This window comes from Balaenoptera borealis, assembly GCF_965194805.1.
Source record: "Balaenoptera borealis genome assembly, chromosome: 1".
NCBI classification, from domain to species: domain Eukaryota; kingdom Metazoa; phylum Chordata; class Mammalia; order Artiodactyla; family Balaenopteridae; genus Balaenoptera; species Balaenoptera borealis.
This window is the reverse complement of record NC_138860.1, coordinates 45,020,249-45,046,793: the sequence shown is the minus strand read 5'-3', so window position 1 is coordinate 45,046,793 and position 26,545 is coordinate 45,020,249. Positions and strand designations below refer to the sequence as shown.

Genomic DNA, 26,545 nt, shown 5'->3' with positions numbered 1-26,545 from the left:
CACACACACACACACACACACACACAAACACACACACCTAAATTTACTACAATATGGCCTCTGTGATAAAAACCAAATTATTACAATTCTTTCCATTGCAGATTTCTGATGATTGAATTCTAGATGGTTTAAGATTCCCTGTAGATTAAAATTTGTCCTCTATTGGCAAAGAATTGATAATAAATAATAATGGAAACCACATAAATATCCTGAGTTGTTGTTCTCTAATGGGCATGTCTATATTTTTCTTTTCAAGGCTCTTAAAAGGAAGATAGGCACTTGTAGAAATAACACCAACTCTTTTGTTAGGATGCAACTTAAGAAATTATTTCCCAAACATGAATGATGTTATATAGGCCCAAGAATCTAAGCATCAGTGTATCTAACACAGGACCTATTCCATGGAGTTCTTTATTAAAAAAATAAATAAATAAAAGTATGAGTTTCACTGCTTGTAAATAACCTTTAATTCTCAAAGTATCTTCTGAACACCATGACTATTTCTTTTTGATGCTCATAAAACCTCTATCTAAATACTTAAATATTTCTGTTGGCTAGGGCCAAAAGATATATAGATGGATAGAAATTTCTCTATAATAAAAAAAAAAGAAAATATAACTGCTATATTAACTAACTCTTGCTACATAAAACAAACCACTCCAAACAACTTAAAACAATAAGCATTTATTTAGCTCACAAGCTTTCTGGTTGGCTGGGTGATTCTTCTGGTCTCGGCAAGGCTTACTCAAGTGTCTGCATGCTGTGGATTGAATCCGTGGCTCTGCTGATCTTGGCTGGGCTCTTGTACGTATCTGGGACCTCAGCTGCAATAACGAGGCTGACTCTTCCCACATGATCTCTCACCCTCCAGCAGGTTAGTCCTGGTTTCCTCACACAGTGGTGGTGGCAGGGTGCACATGGTCTAGGTTTGAAATGGAAGACTGTCACATCCATTACACTCTATTGGTCAAAGCTGGTCACAAGGCCAACACAAATTCTACATCTTTACTCCACTCCCTGATGGGAGAAGATTCACAGTCACACTGCCAGGGATGTAGATAGGAAAGTGGGAGAATGATTTGGGACTTTTCATAGCCAATATACAAGTATGTATACATTTGCCTTTTCTGATTAGGAATCTTTATAAATATTTATTTGATTGACCTGACTAATAAAAACCAGCATCAGCACTATTATGTACAAAATTTTTTTCCTATGCTGATCTGGCATTAGCTAGAAAGAGTATGTTTTGTTTATTCTCAAAAATTGACAAGTTGCTTTATAAAAAAATTTCAGTTGGAATTTCTTCATTTTTTTCCTTAGATTCTAAACACTCAAATAACAGATATCGGCAGGTATGTGTGTATTGCTGAGAACACAGCTGGAAGTGCCAAAAAATATTTTAACCTCAATGTTCATGGTAAGAGCTCAGTTCCAAAAACATCTGTTAGAGTATGCTTGGAAAAGCAGGAAAACTGTATTTTAGATTATGTAGGCTTATTTTGCATTTTTTAACTTGAACAATGTGTGGAGCCTGCATTCATTCAACCTTTCCCCTTCTTTCTTTCTACCACAGCTGGTGCGATTTATAAAGTACAAATCTTTTAGGGAGTCTGTTTTTATATTATTTCAGTCCCTTAAGAAAAAATAGTTACTCCTACATATTTAAAAGTAAAAAAAAAAAAAAAAAAAAAAAATCACAATTTGAAATCCCAAAGATTACAAGTTAGAACCAAATGTAGCTCTTCTACCCATAAAAAGTTACCCACTGGGCCTGCTTGGAACCAGTTTCTGTCCTCAATTGTAGAATTCATGTTGAGTTACACCCTCTGGTACGTAATATACTTCCTGAAGACGAAAAAGTAACTTTATAGAGTTAAATAATTCCTGAAAACCATCAGTACACCTAATTTATTTATTAGATTCTAAGTTCTCAATAAATGCTAGACACTCCATAAATACTAAGTTTTTGCTAAAAAAGCAGTTAGATGTCTGCCATAAATAGTTTTATTTTCATCATGCACAGCTGCTTCCAGAATATTGGAAATGCTGAACAATTATTATAAAAGATTTTCTTTAAACACGTGATTCATATACAAAATTCTAGCTCATTTTGGAAATAGCTGAAATTTGACATTAGTGAAAAATTTCTTCCTTCAAAAGACTTTTATTTAGCATAATGGATATTCTTTTTTGGTGTGATACGTAGGGAGTATTGATGTCTAGCAATGTTTGGTGTTTGTGTAACAGATATTTGAAGCACTCTTATCTTTTTTTATTCCCAGTGCTTAGCAAGTTTTTTTTGAGTAAATCTGACCAAAATGGAAGAAATGTGTTATGAATTCCCCGGAAGAATAAATTAAACAAATATAATCATTGTGAAAGTATACTGTACTAATCTAAGTAATCTAAAGTAATCTGTAATCTAATTTGTAATCTAATCTGTAAAGTAAAGTAGAATAAATGTTGAAACATAAAAATGTTGGTCATTTTTCCTGATTCCACAAGGCAGAATTAATTTTTCCTCCTTTATGTGATCAAAAGCATCTTGTAAATACCCCAGTTTTAGCAGTTACATATGCTACCTTGTTATCTTTATACGTCTGTATCTTCACCTCTACCCCATAACTTTATTATAAATGCTGTAGGCAAATGGTCATTTCTTACGGACCTTGGTCTTCCTAAACCTAGCCTAGAGTCATGGTAGTTGCTAAATAAATATTTGTTGTTCCTTTATTATATTTCCTTCATATCCATTTCCTCTTTGTAATGCATAGGAAAAACACCTGAAGTAGGAGCCTTGTGTGACTTGAGAGGCAGAAGCCACTCGTGTTTACTATTGAGAATTGGAGTTCAGGAGGGGGAGTTTCTCTTATACTGGTTAACAGTGTCTTGAGCTCCTGCCTGCAGCCAGGAACCCATACTTAAATATTGGAAAATTCATGTGGGGGAGAAACAATTTAAATTGTTTTCACTTAAAACCACACCATTTGTTATCTCCCTGTACAATATTGCTTGTTTCTTTTGGGCCCTAACCTTCAGTCTGTGGACCTCCCAGTTTTTTTTCAACCCTCTGTGTCTTTACTTGCCTTCACATCCAGTTTAACTTTCATGGACCAGCACATCAATCACTTCTCTTAGCCCACGCCTTCTCAGCGCTCTTGCTCAATAAAGGCTCAACTCTGCATGTAACAACACAACACACTGACTGCTTGATACCGACCAGGTGCTGTGCCAGGTGTTTTATATATGTTATTTTACTTAATTATCTCAATAACCCCAGGTGGTTGGTACTATTTTATACCTCTTTTACAGATAAAAAAGCTGAGGCTCAGTGAGATTCAGTAACACGCCCAAAGTTACACAGCTGGCAAATACAGAACAGGATTTTAGCTCAGGTAGTCTGATTCCAGAGGCTTTAAACTTAGCTGCTTTTCTGTATTACCTCTCACTGAATTCCATACCTGCACCTAGGTAGCTAACTACGGCTAGAGGAACTCTTGGTGTCAGGAATATTGGTGTTATGATAAATTCATAGATCCCGCTTGAAATGAGCCCATTATACTGCCTCTTCATGGCTCTACTCCATAGTGACTCATACCTTCTTGAATGTCAGGTGGCCCCTGTCTTAGCTCAGGCAGCCATTAACAAAATACCAGAGATTGCGTGGCTTAAACAATAGGAGTTTATTTTCTCACCATTCTGGAGGCTGGAAAGTCCAAGATCAAGGTTCCAGCAGGGTTCAATTTCTGGTGAAGGCTCTTTCTCGCTTGCAGATGGCCACTTTGTCCTCACAAGGCCTTTCCACTGAGCACGCATGGACAGAGAAAGCAAGGAAGCTCTCAGGTGTCTCTTTTTATAATGACAATAATCCTATAAGATGAGTGCCCCATCTTTATGACCTCATTTATCTTTCATTACTTACTTAAAGGCCCCATCTTCAAATACAACCACACTGAGAGGGCTTTAGTATATGAATTTTGGGGGGACACAAACATTCAGTCAGTCACAGTCGCCTCTCACTTTCACTGTCAGTGCCCTTACCTCCTGTTTTACAGGAAAAAGAGAAGGCATATGGCTGAAACCACTTCAAATTCCTACCATCAAAATGGGAATATTAGCTGCATGTGATGCTGCCATTTCTTCCTTCCGTTACAACACAAGATGGGAGCATTCCTCTACCTTCTAAAGACTGACTTGACTCTACATCCCTGGCGACCGCTTCCTCAAAAATCTCACAATCTCCTCTCTTCCTCTCCAGTATTGAAATTCACACTTTTACTGGCTCCTTCCCAAGAGCACTTAAATTTACTCGTCTCTTGCCTCTTAAAACAAAACCAAAAACACAAACAAAAAAAACCCAAAACAACTCTCCCTTAGACCTAGTCTTTCTCTTCAGCGGCCTCCTTCTCTTTTTCCCCCATTTCAAAGCAACCTTCTCTAACAGCCGTTTGTATTTACTGTCTCCTTTTCCTCACTCCTCCCACCACTGCTCACCGGATTTCACCCCAACTGCAATGAAACTGCTCACTGAATTCATGAAATGACATCAGAAGTCCAACAGGCATTTTCAGGCTTTATCTTTCTTACTTCTGAGCATTCAACATTCTTGAGCATTTGACTATGTTTTTCAAAAATTCTCTTCCTTTGGCTTTTGTGATGCCCACACCCCATATTGATATCTTGCCTTTCCAGTCTCGCATTCCCAGTTGTCTTTGCCAGTTCCTCCTTCTCTACTTGACTATTACACTTTAGTTTTCCAAGCTCTAGACTTTATTCTTCCCACTCTTTTCCTATGTGGTCTCATGAATTCCCAAATTTCAGATACCATCTATGTGCAAAATAGTTTCCAAATTTTTATTTTCAGCCAGGGCCGCCTCAGGAACTCTGGACTCTTCTGTTCAAAAATGTACTTCTTATTTTTTTTTTAAATTTATTATTTTTTTATATTTATTTTTGGCTGCGTTGGGTCTTCGTTGCTGCACGGGGGCTTTCTCTAGTTGCGGTGAGCGGGGGTGACTTCATTGCAGTGTGCGGGCTTCTCATTGCGGTGGCTTCTCTTGTTGCGGAGCACGGGCTCTAGGCACGCGGGCTTCAGTAGTTGTGGCGTACAGGCTCGGTAGTTGTGGCTCACGGGCTCCAGAGCACAGGCTCAGTAGTTTGGCACACGGGCTTAGTTGCTCCACGGCATGTGGGATCTTCCCGGACCAGGGCTTGAACTCGTGTCTCCTGCATTGGCAAGCGGATTCTTAACCACTGCGCCACCAGGGAAGTCCTGTACTTCTTATTGACACAAATGCCTAATAGTCACTCTAAGACCATGTGTATATAACTGAGCTCATTACCTTTTCCCAAAAATGTGTTCCTCCTCCAGGGATCTCTGTCTCAGTAAACGGCATCACCATCTTCGCATTGTTTGAGCCAGTAAAATGAATGTCATCCTTGATTCCTCCTCCTCCTTATACCTCACCCCCAAAGCATTGAGTCCTAAATATTCTACCTACATAATATTCTGGATCCACTCACTTTTCTGTCCTTTCTGACACCATCCTAGGCATAGCACTATCATCTTTTGCACTTATTACAGCAATAGTCTCCTAACTGGTCTTTCTGAGTCCCTTCTAGCCTTCTCACCAGTTCCCTCCACTGTGGCCAGATTGATACCTTTTAAGCTAATTTTTGAGTAAACCACTCTTCTGCTTTCCTTTCCTTAGGCTGTTATTTCAGCATTCTAATGATGCCCAGAAGACCCTCTAGGATTTTATACTATTTAGTCCTTTCATCTTTGCCTTCTCCACCTTACTCCCCAGCAGCCTTGCTCTTCAGACTCTGGTCATGTCAGCCTTCTGGTGCCATGTTCTTTTCCCCATTTGGGCCTCTTTATGTGCCATGCCTTCTTTCTGAAAGACACATCCATTATCTGTCTTCCGCTTAGCTTATTCCTGGTCATACTTTAGCATCTTTTTATATGTCACTTCTTCCTCCTGACCCCCAAACTAGGTTATTTCCCTGTTGTCACCCTACTCTTCTGATTGACACTCACACTCAGCACACTTGTAATTACTAGGCAGTATCGAACAATGGCTAAGAGCAGGGCTCTAGAGCCAGACAGCAGTCTTCCAGTTTCTTCCAGTATCTAACTGTGAAACCTTAGGCAAGATGCTAACCTTTCTCTGTCTCTGCTTGCTCATCTATAATAAATAAGAGGATAAGAACTGTATCTAACACATAAGGTTTCTGAGCCTCCAATGAAATGGTATACATGAAGCGTTTAGTTCAGTGCCTGGCACAGCATAACCACTCAAAAAAATGTTAGCTGTTATTTTTTGTTCAATGTCTGTCACTATCACCAAATAATTAATTCTTTATAGATATTATCTATTGCATTTTTCACACTGTATCAGCACTTAGCACATCTGAAATACAGTAGGTATTTAATAAATATTTGATAAATGTGTGAATGAATGAATATGAAAATTGGTGGATAAAAAAACCATGTAGAGTAAAATTTAAAAAGCAATTTTGCCTTTTGATCTTTTGCTTTTGTTTTTGATGCTATTTGAAGACCTCAGTCTTTTTTTTTTTTTTCACACACACACACTGTATTTTATTTTTACAAGAGATAAATAGACTGACACCAAGCATTGTACATGGATGACCACAACAAAAGCAACAATGATTGCAATTACCAAACATGAAACACACTCATACTATGGAAGACCTCAGTCTTAATATAAAAGGGTATAATGTAACATAGAGTATAATATAGAGAGAGTATAATATAATAATAGAGTGTTACATTAGTTGTGTTCTTTACTTCATGTCTTACTATCTTCATTGGCCTGAGCAAAACCCACCTCTGCCTTTATTTATTAATGTTTTCATTCATTAATGTATTCACTCATTTTTATGCTCATTCCTCGCTCCTATTCCCACCCCCCACATAGAAACCATTCAAATATGTATGATGTTATTCTTTCCACATGCGTGTGTTCTTGTAAAAAAATCTATTAGTCCATCTGCATGTGTTTTAACATGCATAATTGGCATTGCATTATTAATCTTATGCTTTTTTACTCCACTTTTTCTCTGTACCGCTTTTGCTTTTGGAATTCTTTTTTGGTTTTGAACAATAAGCCATTGTATTGCTTATTTCTTAAATTTTCTGCTTATCTTGAAAGTCAATGATTTACATTGTTGAAATAACCTGTATAATTTATTGATAGATACCCTAAAATAACAGGTCTACTCTATTATTTCTATAAGCAAGAAAATAAAAACTTTAAGGATATAATATTAAAAACAATAATATTCAAATGTATTTAATAAAAAGCAGTATTAGGTCTGTGTACATTGACAAAACCATCTTAGGAACTGGCAACTACATTTTACAAATAAAATGCAGAATAATTCTGTCTGAAAATTCTAGTATTGTTTCAATTGGGAAAAACAAAACTGATGGACATGAGTTTGATGAAGGCATTAGGGAATTCTAAGAAGAAAGGTAAATAATTAACAGTATCATTAACTCAGTGCTTTAGCAGAGTACAGTGGTTGGGCTTATATTAATAAATTGGAATATGTATTACTGATAATATCACTTTTCACTTTTAATATGTTTACTATTAATACCAATATATTTCACTCTTAATATATTTACTATTATAGTTCCTCCAAGTGTCATTGGTCGTAACCCTGAAAATCTCACTGTTGTGGTGAACAATTTCATCTCTTTGACCTGTGAGGTCTCCGGTTTTCCACCTCCTGATCTCAGCTGGCTCAAGAATGAACAGCCTATCAAGCTAAACACAAATGCTCTCATTGTGCCCGGTAAGGAACTTAGAACTCTTTATGAAGTGGGCAACACTTTCTCATTTTTCTTTATTTTTAATACAAATGGCATTTCAACTTAGTCTCTTTCCAAACTTTTGTCTTGCTGCATTTATTTGTTCACATTAAATGCCTCTCTTCAGCCAGTTGGGGCCATTAGGATAAGACTGTAAAGACTTTATGATTTCAATGGGAATGTACAGTAACAAGGTCTACTTCAAGAAATTATGAAATTTAGGAACAGAACTGCTTAGCAATTACTTGGGGGTGATAGACTAGTAAATAGTGCTTTCATTGGATAAAATCACTGGTTGTTTTCAATCGATCCTAAAGCTCCTTGAGGATAGAGTAATATCAGTAGATAGACTAACAGACGGACAGCCACTTCTGCACTGCGGGGGATTTAAACCCAGAAATACTTGTTGACATATACTGACTATAGTACAATTATGGTTTGCTCACTAGAATCTATATGAAACAGTTCTATTATCCATGTTTGGTTACTGGAGAGAAAATTTTATTAATTTCTTCCTTTATAAGGAAGTAGAATAAATAGTAATGAAAGGATCAAAGGAAACTGATTAAATTCTTTCATTTTATATATGAAATGCTTCTATATGCTTCTATCTATGCTTAGATTTTCCTCTAAGGGTAAGGATATATTTTGCTATTTATCTTATTTGTAAGGTAGTTATTACAACAACCTCTGTACCAAACTTCAGTTTGCATTATATTTGCCCACAGGTGGTCGAACTTTACAAATTATCCGGGCCAAGGTATCTGATGGTGGTGAATACACTTGTATAGCTATCAACCAAGCTGGTGAAAGCAAGAAAAAAGTTTCCCTGACTGTTTATGGTTTGCTTATACTTTTTTCATAAGATTTTTTCATTTTTAAACTGGTATTAGATATTTTCTATCCGAGCATTCTATGAAAAAAAAATCCTCTGTTCTTATTTTCTTCCTTCAGTGCCCCCAAGCATTAAAGATCATGGCAGCGAATCTCTTTCTGTAGTTAATGTAAGAGAGGGCACCTCAGTGTCATTGGAGTGTGAATCGAATGCTGTCCCACCTCCAGTCATCACCTGGTATAAGAATGGGCGGATGCTAACAGAGTCTACTCAGCTGGAGATTTTGGCTGATGGACAAATGCTGCACATCACGAAAGCTGAGGTGCATCTTTTATTCTTGTTTGTGTGCCATGACTCCTTGGTGGGATTATGGAAGGGAGAATTGGAAGTTGCATATTCCCCTTACTACAGTGAAAAATTATTTCCATTTAAAAAATAACATCATCAATGCCATTATCCTCATTTTTCATTTTAAAAAAAGCAGGATTGTAGAAGGCAATTAGGACTGGGGCATTTAAGCATAAAGATGACTGATGATTTAATCTACACTCGAACGGTGTGATTGGTCATCTATAACTTAATGGAGCACATACAATAGTATCTTTTTCTTTTAGGTATCTGACACAGGCCAGTATGTATGTAGAGCTATAAATGTAGCAGGACGGGATGATAAAAATTTCCACCTCAATGTATATGGTGAGCATCTGCCTCTAATATAAGTCTTTTTCCCCCAGATATGCAAATGAAAGAAAGTATCCTGAATTAACTTAATGAGGACACATGATTTTCTTCTGTCTTTTTACAGTGCCACCCAGTATTGAAGGGCCTGAAAAAGAAGTCATTGTGGAGACAATCAGCAATCCTGTGACTTTAACATGTGATGCCACTGGAATCCCACCTCCCATGATAGCATGGTTAAAGCACCACAAACCCATAGGTAATGTAGCTGTGCATTCTTTTATGACTGTTTTCTTTTGCTCGTGATTCACTAGGTTAATAAACTAGCACATTTTCAGTATTATGCACATAGCTGTGTTTAGTTCATAAAGCCTAATGTATTGTAATATAAACTTACAAAAGGATTCTTTTTTTTTTAATTTTTATTTTTGGCTGCGTTGGGTCTTTGTTGCTGCGCGCGGGCTTTTCTCTAGTTGCGGTGAGCGGGGGCTACTCTTTGTTGCGGTGCGCAGGCTTCTCAGTGTGCTGGCTTCTCTTGTTGCGGAGCACGGGCTCTAGGCGCGCAGGCTTCAGTAGTTGTGGCTCGCGGGCTCTAGAGCGCAGGCTCAGTAGTTGTGGAGCACGGGCTTAGTTGCTCCGCGGCCTGTGTGATCTTCCCGGACCAGGGCTCGAACCCGTGTCCCCTGCATTGGCAGGCAGATTCTTAACCACTGCACCACGAGGGAAGCCCTACAAAAGGATTCTTCATTTTACAGAGATTTTTCTCCTTTCCATTTTCAAAAAAAGGCTGTCCTTTAAAATCAAAGTACAAGGGAAAAACTTCAAAAAATACATTTGTCACATAAAGTAAGACATTTTTACAGTGACTTGTAGAGATGTTAACATAAAAGCTTTTTTATGTTTTGTTTTGCTTTGTTTCTACCTCAAGAAAATTCTGACTCACTTGAAGTTCATATTTTGTCGGGAGGTAGCAAACTCCAAATTGCCCGGTCTCAGCATTCAGACAGTGGAAACTATACATGTATTGCATCAAATATGGAGGGAAAAGCACAGAAAAATTACATTCTTTCAATTCAAGGTATGTGTGGTACACTCTGATCTGTCTTCAGTTTCTTTATTACATTCTGTCTATAGTACAAAATAAGAGTACATCTAAATAGATCATTTATGATGGATTCAAAATATCTCTTTTTTGCATGTTTTGGATATTTTATTTCTTTTCCAATTTATTGAGATATAAGTGATATAAAGAACCGTATAATTTAGGGTGCACAGCATAATGATTTGACTTACAAAACATCATTAGATAAACAAAAAATACTGTCAATTTTCTGTCCTACATTTGCCAGTAGATAGTATTTTCATGAAAATGGACATAAATGTGGAGAAAAGAATAGTAGAAATTTCAAAATCTATTTTTTTTCATGTTTCCTGAAATGTTTACCTTCCTATAGTATATATTCTATTGAATTACTTGTTTATTTAAAACTGGAATAACTTATTTTGATGCTAAGCCTATAGGTCTCTTCCTATTTATATAGATAAGTAAGATTTATCTCATGAAGAGATTAAATATGTTCTAATTGCTGGCCAAGGATTAGGTGAGCTTAAATAATCATGAATCTTATACTATTTTGGAATAAGGAGCATTGATTCATCCAAGAAATATTTAATTAACATCTACTATGTTCCAGCATAGAATTGAGCACTGCAGGGAGAACTTGCATCCTTTTGATTTTCAGCAAACCTTTGGGGTATTACTTTTGGCCTAATGCTTAAATTGAAATGGAAGTCTAACTTGAAACTAAGTTGCAATGCTTGCTTTTGCCAATTTTATTATAGTTACTGAAAAGAATTTCTCATCAGTTATAAATGCAATTGTGAATATGTATTATCTACCCGTTGCAAGCTCTGTTAAAGCTAACTCCAGAAAATTGAAATTTTTTTCCAGTTTTATTGAGATATAATTGACGTATAACACTGTATTAGTTTAAGGTGTGCAACATAATGACTTGATATATGTATATATTGCAAAGTGATCACAATAAGATTAATTAAAAGCCACCACCTAAAAACTGAAATTAAAGAAAAATTAAGATGTTGATGAGTAACAGTGGTTTCTCCTATTAGTGATGCTTTAAGATTTCAGAAGTAAAAAGGGAAAAACTGCTATTCAGAGATTCAGTGTCAGAAATTGCATGTTTAATTATGTTTAATGCACTAATAATAAGAGATGCCAATCATGCGGTATGTGGTGTGACCAAACATTTTGCCAGACTTTTTATATATGCTATTATGTCTTAGGACTAGAAATTGTATATACACATAGGGCCTAGTCTGTGCTTTTCCTATATTATATACTTGTTATAGGATGTCTCATTTACATTCTTGATTCAACTTCTAAATTGTACAAATTTGATATAATTATTATCATCTTCTGGACGACTAAAATGAGATTTGGAGATATTATATAGCAATGTGCTGGTAAATGTTTAACAGTTGACTCTGCAGACAAAAAGGTCTTGATTTGTAACCAATCATTTGTCAGTTTCTATGGTGTAAGTATTCCCACAGTGGCCCATTTCAAGGTACGAATATGATGGCACCGAACATGGAGTAGGAAAGATGTGCAAAATTGGCTCTGGTGTGAGCTGCCTCCAGCACACCACTATAATTATTTAGAAAGAATTAAAATGTGTTTCTGTCTTATACTACTGTCAATATTTTTATTACACATTATTTCTTTTTTTTAAATCAATATTTCTTTTTGTTGAAGTATAGTTGATTTACAATGTTGTGTTAATTTCTGCTCTACAGCAAAGTGATTCAGGTATACATCTATATACATTCATTTTTTTTAAATATTCTTTTCCATTATGGTTTATCATAGGATATTGAATATAGTTGTCTGTGCTATACAGTAGGACCTTGTTGTTTATCCATTCTATAATACATATAAAAGCTTACATCTGCTAACCCCAGCATGCCACTCCATCCCTCCCCCAACCCCCTCCTCCTTGGCAACCACCAGTCTGTTCTCTATGTCTGTGATTCTGTTTCTGTTTCATAGATAGGTTCATTTGTGTCATATTTTAGATTCCACATATAAGTGATATCATATGGTATTTGTCTTTCTGACTTACTTCACTTAGTATGATAATCTCTGGTTGCATCCATGTTGCTGCAAATGGCATTATTTCATTCTTTTTTATGGCTGAGCAGTATTCCATTGTATATATGTACCACATCTTCTTTAGGTTGTTTCCATGTCTTGGCTATTGTGAATTGTGCTGCTATGAACATAGGGGTGCATGTATCTTTTTTTTTAATATAATTTTTTTTTTTTAAATTTTTGGTTGCATTGGGTCTTCATTGCTGCACGCGGGCTTTCTCAACTTGTGATGAGCATGGGCTACTCTTCGTTGTGGTGCTCAGGCTTCTCATTGCAGTGGCTTCTCTTGTTGCAGAGCATGGGCTCTAGGCGTGTGGACTTCAATAGTTGCAGCACGCAGGCTCAGTGGTTGTGGCGCACAAGCTCAACAGTCATGGCTAGCGGGCTCTAGAGCGCAGGCTCAGTAGTTGTGGCGCACGGGCTTAGGTGCTCTGCGGCATGTGGGATCTTCCCAGACCAGGAATCGAACCCGTGTCCCCGGCATTGGCAGACAGATTCTTAACCACTGCGCCACCAGGGAAGTCCTGCATGTATCTTTCTGAATTATAGTTTTGTCTAGATATATGCCCAGTAGTGGGATTTCTGGATCATATGGTAATTCTATTTTTAGTTTTCTGAGGAACCTCCATACTGTTCTCCATAGTGGCTTCACCAATTTACATTTCCACCAACAGTGTAGGAGGGTTCCCTTTTCTCCACACCCTCTCTAGCATTTGTTATTTGTAGACTTTTTGATGATGGCCATTCTGACTGGTGTGAGGTGATACCTCATTGTAGTTTTGATTTGCATTTCTCTAATAATTAGTGATGTTGAATATCTGGTTCATATGCCTGTTGGCCATCTGTATGTCTTCTTTGGAGAAATGTCTGTTTAGGTCTTCTGCCCATTTTTCAATTGGGTTGCTTGTTTTTTTGTTGTTGAGTTGTATGTACATGTTATTTCTTTTTTTTTAATTAATTTTTATTGGAGTATAGTTGCTTTACAGTACTGTGTTAGTTTCTACTGTACAGTAAAGTAAATCAGCTATACGTATACAAATATCCCCTCTTTTTTGGATTTCCTTCCCATTTAGGTCACCACAGAGCACTGAGTAGAGTTCCCTGAGCTATACAGTAGGTTCTCATTAGTTATCTATTTTATACATAGTATCAGTAGTTTATATATGTCAATCCCAATCTCCCAATTCATCCCACCCCCCCTCTTGCCCCCCTTGGTGTCCATACATTCTCTATGTCTGTGTCTCTATGTCTGCGTTGCAAGTAAGATAATCTATACCATTTTTCTAGATTCCACATATATGCGTTAATATACAATATTTGTTTTTCTCTTTCTGACTTACTTCACTCTGTATGATAGTCTCTAGGTCCATCCACGTCTCTATAAATGACCCACTTTCATTCCTTTTCGTGGCTGAGTAGTATTCCATTGTATATATGTGCCACATCTTCTTTATCCATTCCTCTGTTGATGGACATTTAGGTTGCTTCCATGTCCTGGCTATTGTAAAGAGGGCTGCAATGAACGCTGGGGTGCGTGTCTTATTTTTTATTTTTTTTTTAATAAATTTATTTATTTATTTATTTTTGGCTGTGTTGGGTCTTCATTTCTGTGTGAGGGCTTTCTCTAGTTGCAGCAAGCAGGGGCCACTCTTCATCGCGGTGCACAGGCCTCTCACTATTGCGGCCTCTCTTGTTGCAGAGCACGTGCTCCGGACGTGCAGGCTCAGTAGTTGTGGCTCATGGGCCCAGTTGCTCCGCGGCATGTGGGATCTTCCCAGACCAGGGCTCGAACCCGTGTCCCCTGCATTGGCAGGCGGATTCTCAACCACTGCACCACCAGGGAAGCCCTGAACGTCTTTTTGAATTATGGTTTTCTCTGGGTATATGCCCAGTAGTGGGATTGCTGGGTCATATGGTAGTTCTATTTTTAGTTTTTTAAGGAACCTCCATACTGTTCTCCATAGTGGCTGCACCAATTTACATTTCCACCAACAGTGCAAGGGGGTTCCCTTTTCTCCATGCCCTTTTCAGCATTTATTGTTTGTAGATTTCTTTTTTTAAACATCTTTATTGGAGTATAATTGCTGTACAATGGTGTGCTACTTTCTGCTCTGTAACAAAGTTGTAGATTTTTTAATGATGGCCATTCTGACTGGTGTGAGGTAATACGTCACTGTAGTTTTGATTTGCATTTCTCTAATAATTAGTGATGTTGAGCATCTTTTCATGTGTTTGTTGGCCCTCTGTATGTCTTCTTTGGAGAGATGTCTGTTTAGATCTTCCGCCCATTTTTTGATTGGATTGTTTTGTTTTGTTTTTTTTGATATTGAACTGCCTGAGCTGTTTGTGTATTTTGGAGATTAATCCTTTGTCAGTTGCTTTGTTCGCAAATATTTTCTCTTATTCTGAGGGTTGTCTTTTCATCTTGTTTATGGTTTCCTTTTCTGTGCAAAAGCTTTTAAGTACACACTATTTCTTAAATGAATCATTAAGGTGAAAAACAAAGATGGCTAGAAAAAGGGAACAGAAATGATTAAATCTTGAAACCAATAATAAACCTATCTATTGTTCAGAATAAATAATATTTAAATAGAGAAAGAATTAACCAACTTAGATACTTTTCTTAGATGTTTATGCCAAAGTTTTATAAAACAGATTCTCCTGAACTGTATTAATTCTGAGCTATCTATTGAGGATTTACTCTAAGAGTGATTCCGTTTGGCCAGGAGGGGTGCCCATGAGGTAGATATGTCACCAACCACCATGAGCAAATAATTATACCAACTTACAATATAACAGGAATATTGAAGTGATTCCTCTACCTATTCCTCATTTAAAAATAATTTATGGCAATAACAAGAGTTTGATCTTGAACCACAATCTAGAAAGAATATGAAATAAAAATGGCATATTTTTCTATGATTCTGTTGCATTCATTAGAATTTATATTCTTGTGCCTTGTTAATGAAAGTCAATTATTTCTCCAAAGTTCCTCCCAATGTTGCTGGTGCTGAGATTCCAAGTGAAGTCAGTGTCCTTCTTGGGGAAAATGTTGAGCTGGTCTGCAATGCAAATGGCATTCCTACCCCACTTATTCAGTGGCTTAGAGATGGAAAGCCCATAACTAACAGTGAAACAGAAAGAATTCGGTATGTGTGAAAAGAATTTTTGCATCATTAATTGTAATGTGTTCTACAGTTTTAGAGAGTTGGACACAGATATTCTCCTTGGAGAATCACTCAAAAGTATTTGTCTGTGTGTGTATGTGTTCCTTATTTATCAACTCTGTGTTATAAAATCTCACATGTTCATTCCTGCAAGTGTTAGTTAACTGTTGTAGATTTTATTCCTCTAATTTCAGAACATTTATACCAAAGTCCACATCATAAAATAATTCATTCTTCTTTCTTGCTAACATCAAACCAATTTCATCCTACAAAAGATTCATCAGTCATCTCTTAGATATGATTTTGTGTCCTGAAATCACCAAACCACCAGACATGCCATAGTGCTTGGCTCATTTTGAGAAAAGATACTATCATCATAATAACCTCTTCATCTCCTATAGTGATTTGTCCAAATCCCGTTTTCAGCTGACACTTCACACCACAAACCACATAGAGATGGAATGATAATGTGGTAAGGGATTCCTGCTACTTTCAACAACAAATGCCTTTTGAAGGACACTGCAGAATTCTACACTCCACTATATTATTTCATCACAAAGCCCCATAATATACACATACCAGAATAATTATAATTACTCAAAGAATTATATATACCTCAGAAGGCATTAATTAAGTGTATTGCAAACTTTATCATTTTGAACCAGTATTTTAAATTTAAGGGTTTGCAGTATATTTTCTAATCAATGAATTGAATATACATAATTTAAAGAAAAATAAATGTTATTTTCTTTGAAATCGTTTTACGTTAAAATTTACACATTTGTCCCCTTTACAAGATTAGGTAAATTGCCAAATAATGTTTTAGTTTAGAGGTACATTTTGAGTTTCAATTCTCTGGTGTGGACATTTCTGAATAGTTAAATATTTAGTTATTTATTAAATCAGCTGATATCAACCCTATTCTAAACCAAGTACTAGATAGTTGGTGGGACCTCAAGATCTATAAGATAATATTTGTACCGAGGAATTTAGGATCTATTACTTCTCCTCGCACATTAAGATCCCAAATATACTTATTCTTATATCCACTTTATTATTTGTTCCCAGCTCCACAATATGTGTAGGTTTGTAAATGGGCCAATTTGTCAGTCAAATACAGTAATTTTTCCAAAGTCAACTTACTACTTTCCTTTGGTCATGGCAACTTGCTTTTTGTTTATTCATATGGTTAAACTCATGGAATTTTAAAATTCATATTTTGAAAAAGAAAAAATAAAATAGACCCAGATAATAAAATTGTAATTCTCAATAATTATATTTAATAACATGATATAGTAGAAATGGAGTATTTACTTTTGACAGTGGGAGAATCTAATAAAATCACTATTGTAAGAATGACTGTAGATAGCAATTTAATCTCTTTGTAAAACACAGGAAGTTTTATTTGATAATTAATGGTGTGTGAAGAGAATCAATAATGCAATAATCTTAATTTAGATATCATTATAACCTAGTTGTATAGTTAGTATTCACTATTATGTAAATCAAAGGAAAAGCTTTAGCAATTTGTAGAAAAATTTCTGCAAACTATACTCATACATAAATACTAAGTTGTTGTCAGTGTTTAAATAAATTATCCTATCCTGCACCTTCTCATTAAGAGTATTAGTAAGTTGTTTATAGCTAGATTTTTCACTTTAATTTTTTACTATAACATTCTTCAATTTTTATACCAGAGTTTTTATAATTTTCATTTAATTCCAGGCTTATATTGATAACTAAGGACAAAACATTCAATCTCTGAGAAAAACATGTCTTTGCCCATGATTTGGGTAGAAAAGTTCCTAACCTGATTTTGTTCACTTCCTTTTTTCTCATAAGAAGGCAGGGGATATATGAGATCCATTACTGTGGCAGTTTAGCTGGTTGCCTGAAATCTCTACCAGTTTCACTAGCTCTGACTTTAACAGGCTTCCATGTACTTAGTGGAAAAGATTTGAACTATTATATCCAAGATGAAGATGCATTTTAGGGTGACTTTTTTTAAAGAATCTAATAATCTGGAATGAGTTTTCCAGAAATAGCTCCATATATATCATCTCAGTGCCTCTGATATAATCTTTTCTATAGGGTGACTGCAGATGGCAGCACATTAAACATTTACGAAGCCCTCCCATCTGACATGGGGAAATACACGTGTGTTGCTACTAATCCTGCTGGAGAAGAAGACCGAATTTTTAACTTGAACGTCTATGGTAAATACGAAATTTCACCCTCTTTTGACTATGCTGCCTTAGGAATCGATCAGAAGAAATGAAGGTCCCGCAGTAGGTGTCTGAAGCATTTAGTTCTAAAATGCGATGTCCTTGTTGTTTCCTTTTGGGATACAAGGCAGAAATATGGGTAAATGTAGTTGAAATGATTGGAACTGGTAATACACACCCCACCCCACCCCCTTCTCTCTCATTTTCTACATGACATAGTTCCACCTGCAATTAGGGGTAATAAAGAAGAAGGAGAGAAACTAATGGCTTTGGTGGATACTTCAATAAATATTGAATGCAGAGCCACAGGGATGCCTCCACCACAGATAAACTGGCTAAAGAATGGACTTCCTCTGCCTCTCTCCTCCCATGTCCGGTTGCTGTCTGGAGGACAAGTTGTCAGGTCAGCTTTCATTGTATATGATTTGCTAGACAAAGTTACTGTGATTGTAAACTTTAACTTCATCTAAATAATGTTTTTAAAATGTCTTTCCCTAAGCTTTTACTTTTGTTTCCCTTTCAGTATTTTTTTAGAAGAGGGGGGATAGCAAATATAAGTCTGGCATGGTTTATTATTCTTATTTAAATGCTCATGTTTTAGTAAGTTTGTATAAAATAGGTCTTTCATAGACATATATGTATCATATATTTTTTCAAGGACTACTAGTATAGCTAAAACTTTATATGGCAAAATGATAGGAAGATGCTTACTACAATCATGTGATTTTCATGATTTTCATCATTCTCTATTAATATATATTTGAAAAGTATTCACCTCTCATATTGTGTTATATTTTCAGTGGCTCTATCGAATAAATGGCACTGGAGGCATCTATGTTTTGTGATGGATGGTTATAAGCTTTATAACTAAAATTTCCCAAAATAAATCACCTTCTTTAATCTTTGTATTATCACAAATGTTGTATTTGTATACGTTGAATGGGATCAAATTACGAAGCGTTGGCTCAAACTGTTTTTCAGGATTGTGAGAGCTCAGGTGTCTGACGCTGCTGTGTATACTTGTGTGGCCTCCAACAGAGCCGGGGTGGATAATAAACATTACAGTCTTCAAGTTTTTGGTATGTCACCAGAAACAATCCTAGTACTATACTGTGTCCAATATTAAACAACAGCCTTAATTTAAATATTGACGTATCAGGAAGGAGTGGTAAAATAGGATCTTAACTAGGGTTTCTAGAATGCCTGCTCTCCCAAGGGGTCCATATACATTGGAGCATACTGTCTGTCAACATACTTTTCTAACCTGGAATTTTGCATTCAATGAAATCTAAATTTTTAAAAATAGTATTTCAATCCAGACACAAGACCAGTCTTTTCATACAAAGAGGAAGTTAAGACTGTTTTCTAATAATGTTAGTGTCTCACTGAGAGTATTTAAAGTATGAAGGGATGTGCGCATATATACTAAACATCTCTGTGTGTATGTTAGGTAGAGATAGAACTCAAAACATTCAATTTCTGAATTATTAAGATTTGCTAGACCAGAGTTCACAATCCCCAAGAATTTCTCAGAACAGTTAAGTAACTATTTACTATAGCCTACAAATGATTTATGTTGGATTATATACAATTTACTCTGGAACTTATTATTATTTTATTTATTCCACATAAAGTAGCTGGAAGTATACTTCTGTAATAATATACATTATAACAATTTAAAAGGAAAAACCTAAGATGTTAAAAAATGGCCAAATTTTAAAACACATTTAGTTTGTATGTTCTACAAGGAAACAGTATTGAGGTCTTATTGCTAATATTTTGGAAGGTTAAAAATTAGCCTACATAACACATGATTTTATAGTAAAGTCATCAACTAATTATATGCTATTTTAAATTCTATATTTTTATAGATCATAGAAACACTATAGAACTAATTGAACCATTTAAATTTTTTAATCTAAATTGATCTCAAATTATAATAGATATATAATTTTATTTTGTTTTCTATACAGTACCACCAAAACTGGACAATGGGATGGGAACAGAGGAAATCACAATTGTCAAGGGTAGTTCCACCTCCATGACATGTTTTACCGATGGAACCCCAACTCCCAGGATGTCCTGGCTTAGAGATGGCCAGCCTCTGGGGCTTGATGCCCATCTGTCAATAAGCTCTCAAGAAATGGTCCTTCAGCTCATCAAAGCAGAAACCGAAGATTCAGGGAGGTACAGCTGCATTGCCTCAAATGAAGCAGGAGAAGTCAGTAAACACTTTATCCTGAAGGTCCTAGGTAAGTAAAATAATTGGAAAATAAGTGATAATAAAGACAATAAGTAAGTATAATTCTTAGAATCATTGGCTATAGGACAAAATTTGTAAAAACTTCATTGTACTTCATATTTCTGTTCTGTAATTCACCTAGGTTTACTTTTAGTATCTGAAGCATGTTAAATTATTGTGTTTCTTATCTGTGTAAAAGGATGAACACTCCCACTTGTAAAACATTATTCATTGACAGTGTCATACAACCAATTGATAAGTAGCTTTTTAACTTTTTCGGAGAACTGAAATCACTTCTGATGCTAGTAATTTAATGGAAAAGCATGATATTTATACTATTATGTTATTCCAAACAATCTTTAAATGACCCAGTCTGTAGATTATAGTTGTAATGGTCATTTCAAATAGTCTAGTTCTATTTACTCTTTTGTGCATTAAAATAAGTATTTTAAATAGGTACTCCAGTGTTCTACATGCAAATAAATAGTATAAAGGGAAAACATATCTTTTCCTTGAAGTAAAAAAATTTGACTTTGGAAGAGAAATGAAAATGAATGAAATGAATTATTTCAATAATCAATAATTTTTTGGAGTTTTTTGTTTTCACGATGATTGAGGTAAAACCTCAGGCTCTTTACAGTTTTTCTAACAAAATGCACCCCACAAGGAAAAATAAGAATTTTGGCAAGAGTCTAGCCAAATGTTTTCAGGACATCCTATAATCTTTCTCGTGGTACCTATTACAATTTTAATTATTTGTGTAACCTTAAAAGTCTGTTTCATCCTTAGTTAAACTCTGTGATGATCAGTACCCTTTTTACTTATTGTAAAAAGGGCTTAGCATGGCATTTGACACATAATATTTATCTGTTGGCTTGAACTGAATGGAACTAGGTACTTATCAGGTGGATTAAAGTGAGTTTTAACTGTAGCAGGAGACAGAACAATATCTAAATAAACAAACAGAAATACTGTGGTGTAGATGAGTATTCCATAGAATGAAAGGTAGTAGTGGAGGCAGTACACCAGAATATTTAGAGACAAAAGGCAGAAGAAAGCATGTGTTTGTAAGGAAGGATAGAATAACAAATTCCCGTATAGCAATTCACAGAATATGAGGAATATCAAGAGATGACATCTTGTACATTAATTACCTATTAATTGTTAATTATTGACTATATATTATGTGCCAGGCATATTTCTAGTCAACATGTAACAGATAATTATTGGACACCTACTATGTGACATATGGTATGACAAGTACTTGACTGCATCACTGAATAGGAAGGATATGTTCTCAGCCCTCAAGTTCCTGCACTGGCGGGGAACACAGATATTGAAAAAGTAATTACTTATGAGTGTGATGAGGATGATATGGCGAAAATTAAATTCTGTGGGAAGGTTCAAAGAAGGTCTCTTCAAGGATACATCTAAGCCTTAAAAAGTAAGACTGTAGAGATGAGTGAGGAGATGCCTACATCTTTTACCTAGAAATGATAAACCTTGAGTTGTCTATCTGTGCTTACTGAAGCTGAGTGTAACAGCAAGAGTAGAAGACAAGACTGGAAATACACCTGGACAGAAGCCATACTGTGAAGAGCCTCAGTTAGAGAATTTGGGCCTCATTACGAAGGCAGTAGAAGAAGCTTAAGCAGGAATATGTTACAGTCAGATTTCACTTCCCAAAAAATCCCTCTGATGACAGAGTGAAGAATGAATCGGAGAGTCTGTTAAACTCACACAGGCCTAAAAATACAGGGGCCTGGTGTAGCGTGTGGCAGTGGAGAAAAAGAGAAGGAAGACTTCTGCAGGAATTCTAGAACCCAGGAGCAGAATCAGGGCCCAGTACCTTTCTGGATGTAGAACACACAAAAAGAAAAATAACACCAATGTTGTTAGAGTCACGTACAAAGAACAACCTTCCCACCCGCAGGGTTTATAAGGATATGCTCTTAAAACAGATTTGAAAACTGGCTTAACAGAAGAATGAGCAGTTTTAGCATTTCAGCATCTGTTGAAAGCTAATTCCATTAAAACCGGAAAAACTTCACTCTGATCTATATTACAATAGAAATGTGAATTTAAGTGTCCTGATTTGGTGAACCACTAATCTCAACTTAATTCTATCCACCTGGTGGGAGGTGTCATGGTGTATTAGGGGTTCTGAAAGTCCACTATGGGTAAAATACTAAAAACAAGGGAGAAGATCATGCAAAATAAAGCTAGTGGGTAAGGGAGTTGACAGGGTTCAGGCTATGAAGGGATTGTTGACCACATTAAGCATTTTGTGTTTTGTCTTGGAACAATGGGAAACCATTAAAAGTTCTAACAAGTGGAATGCCATGAGCAGAGTTGCAGTTTGAAATGACCACTCTGATTGCAAAGTGGAGAGCGGCTTGGAGTGGGTTCTGAGAGACAGTGTGTTATTAGGAATTGTGTCTGGCTGTGATTAACAGAGAGTCTAAACATGGTGACTTAAAGAACTTTTGTTTTTCTCACTGAATGAGGTGTCTGGAGGTGGGCAGTAGTTGCATTCGTTCTGCAGTTCAGATCTTAACAGTTCTCCTGGCCTTTGGCCTTTATATCATAGTCAGACCGTGATCATGCATTGGCTGCTCACCCCCAGCGTCACTATAGGCAACAACAGAGCAGAAAAAATAGGAAAGGCAAAGAACTGCCCCTTTCAGGATTTTCTTAGAATCCCCACAAAACTACCTCTACTTATATATCTCATTGGTCAGAATCTTCACATGCCACTCCATCTACTATCTACTAAAGAGGCTAGGAAATGTAGTTTTTAGCACATTGACAGCCCTAACAAAACTGAGGTCTGTTAATAAGAAAGAAACAAGTAAATGATATTGGGTAGGCAGCTACCGCCAGGAAGGAGGAGATATTAGTCCAAGTAAACGGTATTATAGCTCAGATTAGTGATGCAGGTGAGAGGAAAAGATGTATTCTAGAACTAGTTCTACTATTCTTCTACTAGCAGGTAGAAGTATTAAGACTTGGTGGTGGATTTGGCCATTTGAGAGTGATGACAAGGAAGAAGATACCGAGGATGACTCCCAGCTTCTGGTTTATGTGACTCAACAATTGGTGGGTTCATCACGTAAATGCAGGGAATGCTGGAAAAAGACCAGGTTTTGAGGGAAAAGGTAACAGGTTCAGTCTGAATACATGATGAGTTTGAAGTTGTTTTCAAACAACCCACTGAAAATGCTTATGTGATAAATATATAAATGGATCTAGAGCCCAGCAGAGAGATCTAGGCTAGAAATATAAGTTTTGGAGTCATCAGAGTATGGACAACTCCTATTCTGCTCAAAGTACAAGACATATGGACAAGATACAGAGTAAAATGGTTCGCAATCACTTAACACATGTGAGATCTGATGACTGGTATTTGAACCAGTTGGGAACATGTTGTTATTTTAAATCTAGTACTATAAGCTTTTGAGATTAAGGCCGTGCTTAAATAATCTTTGTATCCACAGTGACAGACACATAGTAAATAACCAATAAGTGAGAGGAATAAAGAATTGACTGTAGTCAAATGGAGAATCAGATAAGTGCTTTTCCATCCAGCGTGCTATGGAAATTAAAAGGGATAGAAATTTTATAGTTTGTTGAGAGAATCAAGAAAGGACTTATGGTTTTTACAAATGAACATAATGATACTAAAGTGACCTTGAGAGTACTTGAACATGCTCAGTTAGGGGATGGTGGGACTATTGGAGATATTCCAGTAGAAGGAATAGCATTAGTAAAGTCACAGAGCAAGAAGGGACTGACCATGTTGAGGGAGAAAAGTAGTCTAGTTTGAAGTCTAGGTTACATAAAATGTATTAAAAGTAAATAATATTATAAAGAGAGATTGAGGCTATGTTGTGGAAGGCTTGGAAGCCATGATGAGGAGTTTGTATTTAACTCAATGAGCAACATGGAGACACTGACATCTTTTAACCAAGAAATCTTGGATTGATCTAAAATGCACTTAAGAAAATGTATTTTGACAGCAAAACGCAATAAGATGCATGAAAGTGAAAAAGAGTAGTCATGTGGGACCATAGTTAAGAAACTCTGACTTCTTAATTATAATGTATTAAATATATTATCTTTTTCCAGAAAGGAAAACGAGGACCAAAGATACAAATTTTTAGGAGGCAGCTTTTAATAATAACGCCAACAGATGTAGTAGACTTAGTAGTAGTTATAACTTTCTTAAAACCTTTAATTATAAAATAAAACAGATTCAGAAACACAAAAGAAATGTAGTTTACAGATTATTTCATTGAATCCTCACAATTCTGTTAGTTAAATAATAGTACTATACTTATTTTAGAGATTTGCCCAAATCCACTAACCTAATAATTGTTGGAGCTAAGATCCAAATTCAGGCTATTTGATTCCAGATCCTCTTCTGTGAACCTCTGCTCTAAACTATGTGCCTGACTTTAAACACATACACACACACACACACACACACACACACACACACACACACAGCTAATCCTTGGAGCTGTCCAACAGCTATTTTTGCTGCCTCGTGAAATAGTAAGCTGGAAACGTTAATAGAAAATTTGAATGATCTATGTAAGGGAAATCTGTTTTAAAGTGATCCCTAAACTTAGGAATAGTTGGACTAAGAAACTTTACTGTTTCCTCCAAGTGTTTAGATTTCTTAACATCCTCTTGAGAAAGGTAATTTAGAAGTATAAATAACAAAAAAGGAAGTTATTTCTGCCCAGACATAACAAATGTGGTTTATACAGAAATGGTCTCCAAATATAACTGTTTTTTCTTCTGCTTAGTCATTGTTTCCTCTTAAAGTTCTGCATGGAAAAAATGATGGCAAAATTCCATAGCATTTGCCCATTGCTTTTGTAGAACCAATAGATATTTAAAAGGTGCAAAAAGACACTACTATATTTAAGTAACTCTCTTTTAAAAATAGTACAAGATTACTTTAGTTTTTATAGTTTTCAAATCTTTACAGTTAAGTAAGACTGCTCTAACTATCTTAATCCCAATTGCTGTGCTATAATTACCTTTAATGGCTTGCCATTTACTTCATGATCTATCACAGGCATGATCCATCTCTTTTAAAATAGCGCCAGTAGGGACTTCCCTGGTGGCGCAGTGGTTAAGACTCTGCCTGCCAGTGCAGGGAACCCAGGTTCGAGCCCTGCTCTGGGAAGATCCCACATGCCACGGAGCAACTAAGCCCATGTACCACAACTACTGAGCCCACGAGCCACAACTACGGAGCCCACGGGCCACAACTACTGAAGCCCTTGCACCTAGAGCCCATGCTCTACAAGAGAAGCCACCACAATGAGAAGACTGCGCACCGCAACGAAGAGTAGCCTCCGCTCACCACAACTAGAGAAAACCCGCGAGCAGCAACGAAGACCCAACACAGCCAAAAATAAATAAATAAATAAATCTATTTTTTTTTAAAAAATAGTGCCAGTGAAAAGATAATGCACAAAGACTTATATAGTGCTGGCATTTAATATATTGTCCCTCAATAAATTGCAAAAAAAAAAAAAAATAGTTCCAGTGACAAATTGTAATAACATCTAGGAATTATTTTGGTATCCTTGTTCAAATCAATTTGCATTGTACGAACATAAATTTGAGTTGAATTTTAAAGTTTTTCTAATCTGCAGTATTTTATCAAAGAGCAAGTTTAGTTTGTTGTTGTTTTTCATTCCTTTTAAATAGAACCACCTCATATCAATGGATCTGAAGAACCTGTAGAGATGTCAGTAATTGTTAATAATCCACTTGAACTTACCTGCATTGCTTCTGGAATCCCAGCTCCTAAAATTACCTGGATGAAAGACGGACGGCCCCTTCCACAGGTGGATCAGATGCAAACTCTTGGAGGAGGAGAGGTTCTTCGAATATCTAGTGCTCAGGTAAGTTCAGAGTTCATACAGTTATTTTCCGGGTTAAACTTCTTACTTGCTAATCTATGAGAAATGTTGGAGAAGTTGTCTTGGAGTCTGAATATATCACAGATCTCTGTAACTTTAGCAAGGGTAGATTGGGTCTATGACATGCATGATTGGGTAGACACTTACAAAGTAACATGCCTAGAAGGAAGAAGTGAAATTATCATATTAAACACAGAAGAAAGCAAGTTACCTTCACATTAATTTTTGCAAGTTTTCACAGTTCTATAAGTGATAACATATTTCCCAAAGCCCTTATTTGTGCCATGTAGCTCTTTACAGAAATGGCAAAAAGCTATCCAACGTACATATATGTGAGGCTTCAGAGAGCACTTTTGATCTCTAGAAAGAAATCTCAGACGTGAAAATCTGAAGAGACACAATTTTTCAAAAAATGATCAATTCAATAAAATTGTT

The 26,545-nt window shown here is 36.1% G+C and overlaps 1 protein-coding gene across 8 annotated transcripts in view; it reads left to right on the top strand.

Moving 5' to 3' along the window:
* HMCN1 (hemicentin 1) overlaps window positions 1–26,545 on the top strand; it is a 510,534-nt gene that overhangs the window by 370,980 nt on the left and 113,009 nt on the right. For all 8 annotated transcript variants that reach the window (XR_014247210.1, XM_082401086.1, XM_082401087.1 and 5 more), the window contains 13 exons: window positions 1,324–1,420; window positions 7,669–7,830; window positions 8,575–8,688; window positions 8,801–9,003; window positions 9,296–9,377; window positions 9,487–9,618; window positions 10,288–10,437; window positions 15,521–15,680; window positions 17,790–17,914; window positions 18,143–18,326; window positions 18,905–19,002; window positions 19,897–20,175; window positions 25,896–26,092. Coding sequence is in view for 7 of the 8 variants with exons in the window: in XM_082401086.1 (XP_082257212.1) it covers window positions 1,324–1,420; window positions 7,669–7,830; window positions 8,575–8,688; window positions 8,801–9,003; window positions 9,296–9,377; window positions 9,487–9,618; window positions 10,288–10,437; window positions 15,521–15,680; window positions 17,790–17,914; window positions 18,143–18,326; window positions 18,905–19,002; window positions 19,897–20,175; window positions 25,896–26,092 (1,983 nt within the window). In the remaining variant the exon portion in view is untranslated. The remainder of the gene's footprint in view (window positions 1–1,323; window positions 1,421–7,668; window positions 7,831–8,574; window positions 8,689–8,800; window positions 9,004–9,295; window positions 9,378–9,486; window positions 9,619–10,287; window positions 10,438–15,520; window positions 15,681–17,789; window positions 17,915–18,142; window positions 18,327–18,904; window positions 19,003–19,896; window positions 20,176–25,895; window positions 26,093–26,545) is intronic.